The 15,921-nt window shown below is 29.9% G+C and overlaps 2 protein-coding genes across 2 annotated transcripts; both read right to left on the reverse strand.

The window, feature by feature from the left end:
* Window positions 1-70: 70 nt before the first annotated feature.
* Window positions 71-4,643, reverse strand: LOC131850998 (uncharacterized). The gene is made up of 7 exons (XM_059201422.1): window positions 4,436-4,643; window positions 4,125-4,204; window positions 2,606-2,763; window positions 1,770-1,841; window positions 1,134-1,272; window positions 659-777; window positions 71-228 (listed from the first exon to the last, which is right to left on the reverse strand). The coding sequence occupies exons 1-7, from the start codon at window positions 4,486-4,488 to the stop codon at window positions 82-84; spliced, it is 768 nt and encodes a 255-aa protein (XP_059057405.1). The 5' UTR covers window positions 4,489-4,643; the 3' UTR covers window positions 71-81.
* A 2,269-nt stretch (window positions 4,644-6,912) lies between these two features.
* Window positions 6,913-12,302, reverse strand: LOC131850863 (uncharacterized protein DDB_G0283357-like). The gene is made up of 3 exons (XM_059201242.1): window positions 12,224-12,302; window positions 9,755-11,815; window positions 6,913-9,503 (listed from the first exon to the last, which is right to left on the reverse strand). Exons 2-3 carry the CDS (start codon window positions 11,796-11,798, stop codon window positions 7,309-7,311), a joined length of 4,239 nt encoding a protein of 1,412 aa, XP_059057225.1. The 5' UTR covers window positions 11,799-11,815; window positions 12,224-12,302; the 3' UTR covers window positions 6,913-7,308.
* Window positions 12,303-15,921: the final 3,619 nt, after the last annotated feature.

Below are 15,921 nucleotides of genomic sequence, written 5' to 3' on the forward strand. Positions count from 1 at the left end.
CGTATGACCAAGACTGCCATATGAGGATGCCACAACAGTAGGCTGTAAGATCGTGCCCGATCGTGCGGGCACGGCCTCTGGTCAAGAGATTTTGCCACAGCTAATATTACCCTTTATGACTTTTGTGTTTGAGTTCAACTCTTGAGTCCCATATATACTGTTCACATCACCTAATGATGTAGTATTTAAAGAGCATGCATCATCCAAAAGATACTCTGACCTTAATCCCTATAAAATAGAAATACAAAATTTGTTCTTCTTAGAAATTATACAGTAGTGATATTAAGATATATTTCAAGTTGTTTATAAAATATATGATGTTGATTTAAATATAAAAAAATATAAAGCTTCATGTTAGCATTTAAAAAAACATTTTTTGTTTCAGTATCCCAGAAACAATACTATTTAAGAAGAAAAAGTAAACTTGGTTTGCATTTCAAATTTTCATAGATAGGGTACATATCTCATCAGTAAAACGCTGCTTTATGTAGTTTTTATTCAATTAAAATTATAACGTTAGATTTTGAAAAAAAAACGCGCATGTCAGATCAGTTAATAGGCTGATGGTACAAGAGGTAAGATAGGTACAGTTATTTTCAGATTATCTCCATAATCATTTTCATTAACTACTACTAATTAAAAAATTATTAATACTTACTTCGGAAAAATATGTATAATCCTTTTCAAATGATAATATAAATACACAAAAAATAGCTGCAAGTATATAACTACACAGGGAAGTGATGAGAAGACAAAAATATATACCACTGGTGCCACCTGTAAATTAAATAATTTATTATTACATTTCACAATTTCATTGACTAGAACATTTATTAATTTTTATTAACGGCCTCGGTGGTCTAGCGGTACACCACTTTACTTTCGACGGTCGCGGGATAGTTTCCTCGCACGTTGCAAACAGTTGTATTCGTGAATACGATTGTTTGTATCGGTCTAGGTGTTTTGTATGAATATTATTTATGTATTTACACAAAACATGTATTTAAGTATTTATATCACTTGTGTTATGAGTGCTAGCAAGCTCTGCTTATCGTGGGACTAGATGGAGCTCTGTTAATTGTCAAGGTTTATTTATTATTTATATTGCTATATCAGTTTATTATAAAACTTACTTCTCGGTAAAAAAGAAGTGACGGTGCCAATTATCGCCATTACAACTAGTATAAGGAAGCTCACGTTGGCTAGACATTGTCTTAGAATAGATAAATATTTGTCATAATACAACGTAGAAATATAGGTAGTTATGATGCACTGAAACAATAATTGTTAGTAAGTATACATATATATATACATATATATGAATATAAAAAATATTATAATTAGCATTATTGACTTGTTTAGAAAAATCTATTTACAAATTCTATCCATTTCTAGGATATGGAGTAATGGCATCATAGTGGTCCGGAATGACAAAGCATGAGTGGAATTATAGGCGGTTAATAACTTTGGTAGTTATTAACCGCCTATAATTCCACTAGTGTGTCTAGTGGAGTAGGACTAGTCACCACCTAGTGAGTCTAGGTGAGCTCTTAGCTCATTTGTCATTCAATTTATATTTAAAACATAAAAACATTAAATACTGCACATAATTTATGCAAACTTTCATAAAACTGAGATAACAAAGATAAAACAAAATACTGTACATATACAGCATTTTGTTGATTTACTATATTTATTGACAATTAATATTACATATTATGTACTTTCTTTTATAATTTACAAATACATAAAACATTTAAAAAGCAGACCTGCATCCATATATATAGAGTTCCAAATCCGCATATAAAAATACTCAGTGCCGTAAGGCAATGATTATCCACCTGTAATGAAATTTTAAATATATATATTGTTGAATTTATGAGTGAAATTTTATTTTATGACTTAAAAAAAGGTAATGTAATTATTAAATACCAAGTTTCGAGATAGAGTTAGACAGATCATGGCGAAGGTAAGTTTGGACATGTTATACAAGTAGAACAACAATTAGTATAAAAGGAAAATATATTTATATTATAATGTTCAATAGTATAAGTTGAAAAATATAAAATGTATTGTTATATTTATTTTATGGATGATAATAAAATTGTGCTCCCCTTGCGCTAACGGCATATGCTGTATTCCAATGGTATTCCGGCCCCAGTGGAAGAAGATAGAATGAATTTCAAGTCTACCCATTGTAATGATTTCAGTGTAAAATGATGTGTATGGGATCACTAACTCCCTCTTCCCTCCTATTTATACTTAATCATACTTCAATGGAACATCCATTGAAGTATGATTAAGTATAAATAGGATTGATTGATGAGGAAAATATGTTTTTCTGTATTTCATGTACCTGCTATATGTACCTGCATATAGGTACTACTTACTTTTTGAAAAACTAATTGTATGGTAGTTGTTTTGTTTTGAGTACATAAAAATAACAAATCCATGTATATAGTTATAATATTATGTATGAGTTAGTTGTTAGTTACTTAACTTGATTTGATTTGATTAATTTATATATATAATTCACATTAATGTTAATTTGTGGTAATTGCTGCCATACAAAATATGACTAACATTAAAAATTAGGCGGCCTTACCTTAAATAGAAACAGAAATAAATAAACCAGGAAGCCCAGTGACACAAAGGAGGCCGAAAAGGAAGCAATCCTGTTTGCAAATGAGGTAACATTTGGATTTGGTGTTAGTGAGCCTAGCACATGGATTTGCTGGTATCGGTCATAAATGATTTTGCCAGCTGAAAAAAAATTGTTAGCACAAACAACACTGTATTAGTCAATTTTTTATTAGATTTTTAAATGCTGTAAGACTGACAATGTCCGTAGTATTAGAATAATAATAATAATAATAATAATAGAATTCATCATTGTAGTACCAGAATACAGGAATTTGATAAGCATGGTTGAAAAATTATTCATAAAGTCCGAAGTAAAATAGTAAAAACAAATCATTTACTATGAATACACATATATAAAATGTAAGCTGTGACTTATTTATGGAATTTGAGAAAGAACTAACTTATAATAATATAATAATAATTCTTTATTTAACAAAATAACAATAGAAAAAGAGAAAAAATAAAGAAAGAGAATCCTACATATTATTTTATCTATTATTATGGACTCAGATGCTTATGTTTGATACATAAACAAGAAAAAAAGTCAATATTCCAAAATCCAAAGCAGTTATTCTCAGGTTAATTGTATAGATTAAAATCAGTTACAACAATAAATTATCGACCCAAAAGAAAAGGTGTTATGAGTTTTACAATGACTGTTAGGAACATTGAAAGCTATAAGTAATATCAGAGAAAGTTTATTAAAAATTGTTATAAACACAATCAAAAACTGATTGTGTCTATAACAATTTTTAATAAAAATTCTATCTTTAATGTAATAATGTTTTCTTTATTATTAAAATAATTAAAATTATTTTGAAATTGTTATATATATATACATTGTAATGGTTCAGTAAGAGCTTAGTATTCATAAAGTCACTATATGAATAATATATAAATACAGTAGTTACAGTAATAATAAATGTATTCAGTTGAAAACAATTACTTAATAATAAATTAACACAATTACTCAATTAATATTAATATAATGACAATAGTTTGTTACTATTTTAATTAATTGTTGTAATTATATATTGGTCTGAAGAACCATGCAACCAGGCAAGAATTGTTTAAATAAAAATTTAATTCAATGTAGAATTTATTCATAGTTTATTATAGTGTTTGAACTGTTTTTTAGACTGTCTTTCAGTGTTGAAATAGTTATGATAATGAACTAAAATATACTCAATCCATATTATTTTATTGTAACCAGCATCTATTGATATCAATATAAGAAAGTAACTTTAAAAAATGTTTTCCATATTAATTTTCTTTGCAAAATAAAGGATTGATAATATTTTAATATATACTATATTATAAAAATAGTCTAAAATTTAAATATAGGTATGGTACAAGTAATGACATAAAACATGATGAAATGGACCCATGATAGTTATAACAATGTTATGTAAATGGAAATTGTATATATTGCATTTACTAGGTTTCAACATTGCAGCTTATATAATATAAAAACCTCTCACCTATTATTCCACTGGCAATGTACAAAAAAGCAAGGCCAATGTCCAATGAGTTTGAGTCTTGTGCAACTTGAAAGCAAACACTGGAATGCAAAAAGTAAAAAGATTTAATACATTAATTTTAAATAAAGTGAAAGTGTTTAATAATAATAAACTATCCTTGCTGGAAATAACACAATATGTAGCTATTATTTTATATATTTTAAATTAGAGTATATTTGTAATAATATTCATTAATTAAAGTTCTTCAAAAATTCCGACACCTGAACAATTAATTATAGTTAATGTGTAAAGACTGTACTTTCAACACTTACGATAAAATATATGTTGAAGATAATGTTATTATTCCGCACTTAAATATCAACATATTATACCTAAATAAAATAAATTAAAAATTATTATTTATTTTCCTCCAAAGCAGTTAATGACACTTGTATTACACTTCCACAGCTGTCAATAAATTGGTAAGTTGGTAACTAAACTACTAAACTAAACAAAGTGATGCGAACGTAAAGCGACTTGCAAGGCAAATGACGGAGTGAGCATACCATGAACCAATCATTTGATCGGGGTGAGTGGTATGGCGAAAGGAAAATAGGAATAAGTAGTGGCAAGTCTTGATAAATAATGGCTTCTAAAAATGACTATAATTAGCGGTAACATTTTATATAATAATTCTTTAACACAACAGTTCGTGCCCTTTCGGCATCATTAGCTCTTTATTTTAAATGTGATGAATTATAAAAATGGTTTGCTTTTGATTTGAAGATAGAAATATAATTTAAGGAATAACTTTACAATTATTTGCAATTGCATTTTAGACTCGGTGTTAATATTGTATAATCATGTAGACAATACACTTTGGTGATTTTAAATAAAAGTTTGTGGTAACCATAGAAATTTAATGATTGATGTATTTCAAGTCAGTATAGATTAGGGTATTATTAATTAAATGAACAATACTTTAATATCCATTATGCACTGAGACTTTTTAGTATTTAGTACGCAGTAGGCTCTAAGCAAATAACCACTACGTCTGAGATATAAGCTACGTGTTTTCTGCAAATAGGACAATGATTTTATGTAAACCTATATAATCCTTTGTTCAATCAGTTATTAAAAGTATCGAGTATCGAATTAATTTCCAAAATTGTTGATCGACAGATCTCTAAATGTCAAATAAGGCGCGAAATATAAATTCGCGCCTTTTTTGACATTGACAGCAGTATAATTTTACTGTGAGAGATTGTTCACTAAATTTGATTTTTAGAAAATATATCTATTTTATTTTGGTTATTTAATATTTTGAATTGTTTCTTGGTGTATTAAGTCTTACACTTAAATCGATGTCTTATTGTATAGAACTAACGAAACTAATAAACAAACTTTCGACTTGTTTTGTTGATGTTTTATAAATGAACGCCTTCCAAATTTTGCATGCCTCATTTTAAGTCGTATAATCTGTAAATTATATATGTTTAATGATTTTTATGATTATTACTTTAAATATAAAGTGGTCGAAGTTAAATAATCTCTGGTGCAGTTTAATATTCATTTAACAATTTGAAATGTCTACACTACAACCCATTCATGCTTTGAATCTAGGTAAGTAATGATTAAAAATATGCTCTTAAATACTATAATTTTACAGACTTTAATCCTAGTTTAATCAATATTTTAGCCAGAAATATTGTGCACTTGTCTTAGCAGGCTTATATAGTATAAATAATAAATTTATTTATTTAACTTTTAAATACTTAAATTAAATATTTAAATTGAGCATCTGACCTCTAAGGATACCTAATCTAAAACTATGTTTTACTGTGAGTCTTGCACCAGTGAAAGGGCATGAGGAGATCACATGGAAAGACAATTGTTAGGTATCAATACTTCTTGTATTGGTTTATGGATATGGATATCATGTTGATCTCCATAAGGCCCCAACTATAATCATTCCTGAAGAATCTAATTAATTCCTGAAGATTCCACTGTCATAGGAATTTATTAAATTTTCACAGGTACAAGTCTTACAATTACGAAAAAAAAAACACCTTCCATTGAAAGAGAACACCTGTGAAAATGATACATTTGCCATTTAATAAAAAGCCTAGTCTAAAAATGTGGATTATTCTATGGTGCTGCTGGTATTGCTCTAAAATTATTCATTCATGTATTTTGGATGTGATTGATATAAAGATATAAAGCTAATTGAACCACAAAATCAAACTCAATGTCAAGTTATGAGGTCAGTTTGATGGTATCACACTCTTGGTAGGCAAATATCTCCCTCTCCCTCAAATAAAGTGATAGTCATTTATCTACAATCCCTACAGAGGAACATAAGTCAGTTATTGTATGTATTTCTACATAGAAAACAGTGAGTAGATAGAAAACACAAATTATTAGCTGTCTAATAAAATTAATATAATTTAGGAAATCATGGTAGTGTATTATAAATAATTATATTTATTTTATGTATTTATTAAAAAAGATAGTTAAAATATGCCTAACAGTTCTATAGTACCCATAATACAATGTTTAGTTTGGGACTAGATAATGCCTTATGGAATATTCATTTCCTTTACACTCTATCCTATCCTAATAAATTTTATTGAACTTAGAAGTAAGAAGTCATCTAGAGTGACTAAATGTAGTTCAAATGGTCCTAGTTCTTTTTTATATTTCCTATGAAATTAAGAAATAAGAATTACTAAATACTAATTAGAATCATTCCAGAAGAATGAGTCCAGATTAGACTTTCTTACAAGGGGTTAAATAAATTATTCTGAAACATGTTCCATTTATTTAAAAAAATATATTTTATTGTTCACTTTTTAATAACACCTTTTTATTTCATGCAATTTACAAATATTCAAGAATATGACTAGGACAATGTCATTTATCATTTATTATAACTTTTGTCACATAATTAGTATAATTGCAATATCTTATTTCTACTTTCAGATTCAATCCAACAACAAGCATTCATTAAATACTACTTAACATTATCTGATGTAAGTACTTTATTGTATTAATATATGTTTGTGCAGTTTACATACCACTGAAATGTGTAGTTTTAATTAATTGTATAATTTGTATAGATCAATAAAAGTCTTTTCTACTTTTACAATAAAATAATGAAAAATCTAATAATGTGTTGTAAACTTAGTATATATTGTAGAGTTAATTAACTTCTTTTGAACCAGGATCCAATTTTTTCTTTTGCTCTAGTAAATTTACTGCCTACTGAAGCCCAAAATCCTGTCTTCTCTGTAGTTGGAGCTACAGTAGATGACATCACATTTGTTATGTTTTCGACATATGCTGGTTTTTCTATGTCTTTATTATTTAATGTCTCCAATGAGTAATATTTAGGGTTATAAATATCAGCTATCTGTGTTTCATGTTGTCTTGAATTTTCTTGAATCATGGGCTGACTATATATATAATCAGAGTTTCTTCCTTGTAGATTCAAATGATGGTTATTGTTTACTGTGTATGTAATTATTGGTTCTAAATTCTCACTTTGTTGTACAATATTAGTTTGTTCTAAATTTTGTGGATTCTCAATGTGTTTTCCAGATTCAAATTGTTGTGCTATGTTTTGCTCACTTTGCTGATCAAATTCAAACATAGTTTTCTTTTGTTGATTGGATATGTTGTTTTGTAGTAAATTGTGTCCATTTCTCTGGTTAAGGTATTCTTTTTCAAAATCAAATTGTTGTGCCATATGGGCTTCATTTTGCTGTTCAAAATCAGACATTTGCTCCACATTTTGTTGATCAACATCGAACTGTTCATTATTTACATCATTAAATTTTCCACTATGCTGTCCAAAGTCAAATTGTTGTTCTATATTTCGTTGAGCAAACTTTTCATTTTGTTGCCCAACATCAATATGTTCAATATTATGTTGTTCAGATTTCCCTCTGTCTTGTCCAAAGTCAAATTGCTGTTCTATGTTTTGTTGATCAAAGTTCTCGTTTTTTTGTCCAACATCAAATTGTGCAATATTTTGTTGATTAAATTTCCATCTATCAAGTCCTAAGTCAAATTGTTGGTCTATGTTTTGTTGATCAAAGTTATCATTTTGTTGCCCAACATCAAACTGATCAATATTTTCTTGCTTGAATTTCTCCTTATGATGTCCAAAGTCAAATTCTTGATTCGTGTTTTGTTGATCAAAATTGTCGTTTTGTTGCCCAATATCAAACTGTTCAAGATTTTGTTCATTAAATTTGTCACTATGTTGCCCAAAGTCAAATTGTTGTTCTATGTTTCCTTGATTGAAATTTATACTATCCTGTTGCAAATTAAATTCCTGTACATTATTTTGCACCTTTGTGTTTTCTTTTTCAATAAAGTAGTTAGTTTGTTGTCTGTTTTGTTCAGTCTTATTTTTATTTTGCTGATCTGTGCGGATGTTTTGAGTTATATTTTGATCAGACAAGTTTATGTTTTCTTTTCCAATATCAGGTCGTTCATTATATTTGTTATTAAAATTCTCATTAGTATGTAAATGTTCCTTTTGTTCGAGTTCTTGTTTTAGTTCTATGCTATTTAATTGATAGTCTAAATTTCTATCTGATTTTAATGCTTCATCATAAGTGTTTTGAGTTATTGAATTATTTTCTGTAGTTACACTCTCAATTTCTTCGGGATATTCTGGAGTCTCATTTATAACATCTATATTTTCAGTTGTTGTCATTTCTGCATCAATTAATTCTTCTGATCCTATATCCCCACGTCCTGAATCGTTAGCTTGTGTTGCAAGAAGATATTGGTTTGTTTTCATGGTAGTAGAGCTTGTAATTATAAATTGTGTCTTTTGATTCTTTGGTCTTATATTGTGTGTAAAAGTATCGGATTTATTCAAAACATTTATTATTTGCAATGTATCTTGGGTTGAACTAAAAGCGTTTGTTCCGTTTTTATTACTTTTATTATCCAAGACTGCATCCCTTGAAATATTACTTAAGTTATCCTGAAGTAATTCCCAAATAGGTTTAATACTTGTACTTTGTTTAAAATTTTCTGTATTTCTTTCGGTGTTACTTACTGATGTTTCTTCTATTTTATCCCCGTTATGTTTTTTTTCAAAACTATCTAACTTATCCCATATACTTGTATGTGGCTGATATTCATTACTTTTGTGATTTTCCATCAATTGAGGAGAGTGGTTAAAGTTTTGCGGAATTGATTCTGAAAAATATGTTGGAAATTGTTCGTATGTATTTTTTGGATTATCTGCTGAAGTATTATTATGAATTTCTATACTGTGCTGATTTTCAATTAGTTGCCCAAAATTATCAATATTTTTGTCTTTATGTACACCAATGTTTTCCAGTTTATCCCATATCTCTTGTGGTTGATCAATATTTCCTATTATAAAAGAAAATGATTTTGTGATATAGAAATATTCAAATACTTATATATGTAATCTTGGTTTAGTTTAATGTTTATTTTTTATACAGTTAATGTAATGTTATAAACTTTGATTTACTTTAAGTTATCGCCCCATATGTTGCTGCTGTTTTATAGAATGTAAAACTTACTTGAAGTAATCATTACTAGTCTATATCTCTATTTTTATATATGTGCTCTATTTTTATAAAAGTACGAATCCTACTTACTTTGATGATGTTGTTCTAATTGTTCGAAATTATGATGTTGGTATGCTTGTTGTTGTTCTTGATCATTTATTTTACCCCATTTATTTTCAGTTTGCTGTCCAAGATCTTCTATTTTGCCCCATTTGTTTTCAGTTTGCTGTCCAAGATCTTCTAATTTGTCCCATCTGTTTTGAGCTTGTTGGCCTAGGTTTTCTATTTTATCCCATCTGTTTTGAGTTTGTTGGCCTAGATCTTCTATGTTATCCCATCTATTTTGAGCTTGTTGACCAAGATCTTCTGTTTTATCAAATTTATTATGAGACTGTTGTCGGAGATCTTCTAGTTGATTCCATCCATTTTGAGATTGTTGTCCGAAATTATCTGTTTGGTCCCAAATGTTCCGCTGTGCCTGTTGTCCAAGATTTTCTAAATTATTCCGCTGGCTTTGATAGTCTTGTTCTTGATCATCATTGACATTTCTATGTTGCTGATATGAGTAAAATTGTTCTGGATTTGAATTGTAAGATCGAGCTACTCGACTATGTTCATCCTCCTCACAGTTGCAATCCAATGCCGTACCACTAGTATAACTTTGATGAGCTTCTTTGTGATGAGAACCATATTGATGTGATGAATGGCTTTCCCGAGGGCTAGATATAGCACTAAGTCTTTCGGATATTTGGCCATCGGTTCCACTATTAGGCACAGGTATCACATACGGATCACCCTGTCTTTCCCACGATTTGTGATATGAGTAAGAAGACTGATAACTCTTCGGTCTTGAGTTTGTATGAATATTTTTTAGAAGTTCCGCATCATCAACAAGATGATTCGATCCACTATGAGTGTATGCATTTGATTTAGTATTAGATGATGCGCTTTGATGATATTGAGAGTTGTAGTCAGAATCATGCCTTGACTCACTAGATTTAGCTGATTGCACATTTGAAGCATATCTGCTAGAATCTCGAGAATCTGTATCACTTGCACGATATTGGTAATTACTTTTCTGAGATCCTTTTGAAGCATCAGAAATTTCACTTGATTTTGAATAAGGGCTTTCAGTAGGAAAATGTGTTGGTTCAGGATTGCTGTGTTTTTCCCACTGCTTGTGATAACTATATGATGATTCGTAATGTTTGTTATTGTTGGGATAACGATGACTTTTTTGTTGGCTTCCACTTGCCAATTCTTCAGCTTCGCTTCTAGTCTTACTATCATCATAAGAAGATGCAGTATGACTACCGTCATAAGTTTCTGATGCAACTGGTAAGATTACTTTAGTTCCAGGTCTGATCATTATTCTCATGGGCGTTGTATTTATTAATCTATTTTGTGGATAATATCTGTAATCGGATGATTGCCCGTATGCATCGGATTCTTGTTGCTCGTGTGCAGCATTTGCATTTTCAATGTGACTTGTTCTGTAATTGGATGATTGACCGTATGCGGCGGAATTTCCTTGTTCATATACTTTGTTTGCATTTCCATTATTTCTATAACCAGATGAATGACCATATCTATCGGATTCACTCCGTTCATAAGTATTATGAGAATTTTGCATACGACTGCTTTCAATATCTTGTTCTGATTGTTGGGAACTGTCATGTCTGCTATAGCTATTACTATGCCTATGTGAGTTGGAAGATAATCGTTGCCTATACGCAGAATTAGATAGTGAACTGTGTGATTGCTGTTCGCCATAAGCTCCATTTTCTTCAAAGTTACGACCCTGTAGATTTCCGATATCATAAGTTCCAGATCCATAAATGCCTCTACTATTTGCAGCAGAATAAACACTTCCAGTCCTTGTCTTCGATCCGTCTCCAAGCTCCCCTTCTACTTGTCGAACAAGCCCACTCATCTGGTGTTGTGCTAGGTTATCCATGTTATGAGCACGTTCGTAATTTCCACCCATATTCCCTCTCTGAGCGTCATAATATCCGGATTTTGTACCTTCATCAGAAGAACTCCTAGAATACTGAAAATCTTCTTTTTCTTTATACAATTCCGGTCTCGCAGCCGCTAATGTTGTTACTGCGGCTATGAGGATTAAATTCCTCATCTTGAATCCAATTTCAACTGAAATATAAATGTATAGAAATTAGAAGTGTAAGCATACGACAAGTGTCATACCAAGAAATATTTAAAAATAGAACCTGTATTTTACAATAATTTATAATAATATAATAATTAGATAAATATTAGAGTCAGAGAATAGTGACTGATGAATTTGTGTATAAAATTATCCTAAAATATCGTAATATTTATGAGAAAAATATATATTTGAAATAATAGAATTAAAGTCCTAAATTATTATTTAATATCTAGTCATAGAAATTTAAACAAAGTATCATTTTAAAAATAAAATAAATATTCTTCAAAGAAAAATTTTTTCTCCTCTTATTTATTTCATAATAATAATATTCTATCTCCTCTAATTTATTGTTAATTTAAAATAAATTTTATAAATACACAAAATTTACGCACCTTAATAATATTTGATTTAATTAACAATTATATTTAACAGTCACCCCACGTTCTTTGCGCACAAACAAGCACTGACATTGGCTGATCGGGAGACTTCAATTTATTGTTTTAATTTTCTATCTGACCAAGATAACCTCACACCAGGTCATGAGTGATATTGTATTCTGAGAAGTATAGACATGCGAAATACGGCATGAATTATATAGAAATAAAAAACCACAAAATTCTTGACGAATTGAGTTGACATTAAGAAAATATTAGTCATTGTTTCTTTAGTCAAGTTTTTTTGTTTAATTCGAAATGATTCAATAACATGACTTCATTGCTTATGTCATATTTGCAAACGTTGAGAGTGGACAAATATGCGAATACAATATAAAATTCATCTTTAGTTTTTTTGTTATTAGTGGACATTTTTTTCATCCGTTTGCCTGCAGCCGTTTGCTGTTTTAACTTTTGACGTTCAATGAAAATTATTCGTAGACAGGTCGGGAATGAGGTTTAAAGCTTAAAACTTGTTGCCTCTCAATAAAACTAAAAAAATCTTGTAAATTGCTACTGTTATATACTGAAAATGTTACTGTTGTATTACCTCGCACGAAAGACTAAGCAAGTCACCTACTCGTACGGGTATTCGGAAATAAAGGAATCTGTCAGAATTTCGAAGAAACTTATCGGGGAGAAACGCTCGTAATTTTTACCATTACGCTCTTGATCCTGCAAAAGCCCCAATCATTAGATTCAGTACCGGACGAACCATATCAACGACGCCGTCCGTTTGGTATATTTCCGAAAAGAGAAGGAAGGTGCAACCTAAGAGCCATAGGTTGCGCCTTCCTGCTCTTTTCGAATTATTGTGGCGTCGTCAACACGACCCGTCCCACTCTTATCGGAAATGTGTAGCGATGGTTATTTATGCATCTGTAATAGTTATTAGTAAAAATTGCGTTATTTGCGCACATAATTTGAACATAAAAATAGATAGTCCTTTTATATTTTAATCTCATGATATATTATATATAGGTACTTTTACATAGTCTTTTCTATAAAAAAATAAATAAATGATTTTTAAATTGCACATTTTCATACACAATTCATTATACAGTAGTTTTGAAATAATTAATAATAACGAGGAAGATAATGAACATAATGATAAGTGTCACTTGTCACAATCTTGACATTGCTCTTATTACTGAAATGTGGGACATCATTCCAAGTATACAGGAAAAGTTCTGAGATATTTAAAATGAGAACTACGAACATGGTATTCTATTGTTGTTACCTTAACATAAGTACTTCTTATAATTAATGATGATCAATTTTATTCCGTGGTTGTTAATTAAAGTTATTAATGCGATTGAAATGAGTAAGTTGAAGCCTCACCTGACTTAAATTTGATTGTAGATTACAAATCTACATTATCAGATTCGTTACTTCAGTATGTAAGTTTAATACTTAGACAAAACCGACTTCACTTTTCAATGATTGCAGCACAGATAACATAATATTACATACAGATACCCCATCCCATACAAGAAAATGGTTCCTTCCTAACTCGGGCTATTCTTCGGGCTATTTTATTTCGCCACCGTAGCCGCTAGATGTCGCTAGATCTGAAGCAGTTCGGATTACTAGTGGGTGCTTAGTAACAAAGCATGAAAATAGATGGCAGTCAATTCAGTCTACATGACATCTGTTTTGCAAAGATAGGTATATAATAGATATGTAGGTAACTGTATCATGTACCTCATTAGGGACGATTCAAGATTCAATGTAAATGTGTAGGTATAATATCGTTAGCCGACACTCTGCAGATATGGCTTATGTGCCAATGTATATACCTATTGTGTTATGGTTTATTTTACATTCCATGCCTATTTTTTTGATATGTTGTAACGCGTCTGCGCTATACGTATAGCCTGATTTTGATACGTTTATACTCGTACGTATCAAAATCGGGCTATACGATTTTTTATTTCAATCGTTATATGTATGAGACTGATTTTAGCTACAATTAATTTACTGGTATATACCTCATGTATTCTACGATGTACCCCTCTTTTACCTAATGAGAATTCCGCTATATCTTATATATAAATTTTGTATCACAGTGTTAGTTGCCATATTTCTCCCACATTTTGATGAAATTTGATATGTATACTTGCCAGGTCTGAGGTAGGGTTGTTATCTATTTTTTATACCCCTAAGTCATAGGGGTGGCCTACCCCGAAAAAATATTTTTTTGTATTATGGACAATTTTTTATTTATTTATAATGTTACATTGAAAATACATACACGCCTAAATTTTCACCCGTCTTTCACCAACCCCTATTTTTAATAGCGATATTCTTACAAATATTATAAATGCTAAAGTAACTCAGTCTGTCTGTTTGTCTCGCTTTCACGCCAAAACTACTGAACTGATTTAATTGAAATTTGGTAGACAGATAATGTAGACCCTGAGAAAGGCTACTTTTTAATGCGAAAAAGTATTGAAAGGGGAAATGAAAGGCTATATGAGGATATCGTAATTTTTAAAGTCTAGTTCTTGTAAGATTAAATGAACAGGGTCGGTCTAGGTTTTTCATTATTAGAAATGTGTAACGGGGTAACACGTTATTTAGTGCGAAATTGTGTATATTACAATAAAATTTAACGAGAAATTATTATAATGATGTCACTGGGACACTCATTGCCTTACTACTATATCGTCCGTTAGTCGCGAACTTTCTGGAAACACGAGAGGCGCGCTCCTATTGGTCGGTCGGCGCGGTTACCGCGCGTAGATGAGTAGATGAGGTGAGTCTCACGGCGCCGCAGCGTAAGTACTTACTATACATACGTAGTATACATATGGGTGTTACAAATGTTTTTATTACGAGTAATATTACTCTGTTATCTAAGCAAGTAATGTGTGCTTATTTTGAACTTGATAACATTCTGAATTACTCGTATATCTTTCAATATCTTTAGCGGTATAAACCAGGTTATGTACTACTACTAGTATTGTTAGTGAGGGATAAAGTTGATGAACAAAAATAAAACAATATTCGTATTAAAAATATATTCATCTAATATTTTTGGCATTATTTTTAAGTTTCTTAAAAAATAAAGAAATGTATGTACCTACATTAGAAGATAATTTTTGACATGTATGAAATGTATGAGATGTATGAAAAAAATGTATGTACCTACATAAAAAGTTCATTTTTGAAATGTATGAAATGTATGAAAGAAATGTATGTACCTACATTAAAAGATAATTTTTGACATGTATGAAATGTATGAAAGAAATGTATGTACCTACATTAAAAGATAATTTTTGACATGTATGAAATGTATGTACCTATATTAAAATATAATTTTTGAAATGTATGAGATGTATGAAAGAAATGTATGTACCTACATAAAAAGTTCATTTTTGAAACGTATGAAAGAAATGTATGTATGTACCTACATTAGAAGATAATTTTTGACATGTATGAAATGTATGAAAGAAATGTGTGTACCTACATTAAAAGATAATTTTTGACATGTATGAAATGTATGAAAGAAATGTATGTACCTACATTAAAATATAATTTTTGAAATGTATGCACCGTACAATAACAATAGACGTTAAACATCATGCCACAGAGTCATACGCAAGTTAAAAACAAACTGCTATGATATTAATGAGAAAGGAAAATCAACTTTA

Source organism: Achroia grisella, unplaced genomic scaffold, assembly GCF_030625045.1.
Source record: "Achroia grisella isolate CSIRO2021 unplaced genomic scaffold, CSIRO_AGI_Agris_v1 utg780, whole genome shotgun sequence".
Lineage (NCBI taxonomy): Eukaryota > Metazoa > Arthropoda > Insecta > Lepidoptera > Pyralidae > Achroia > Achroia grisella.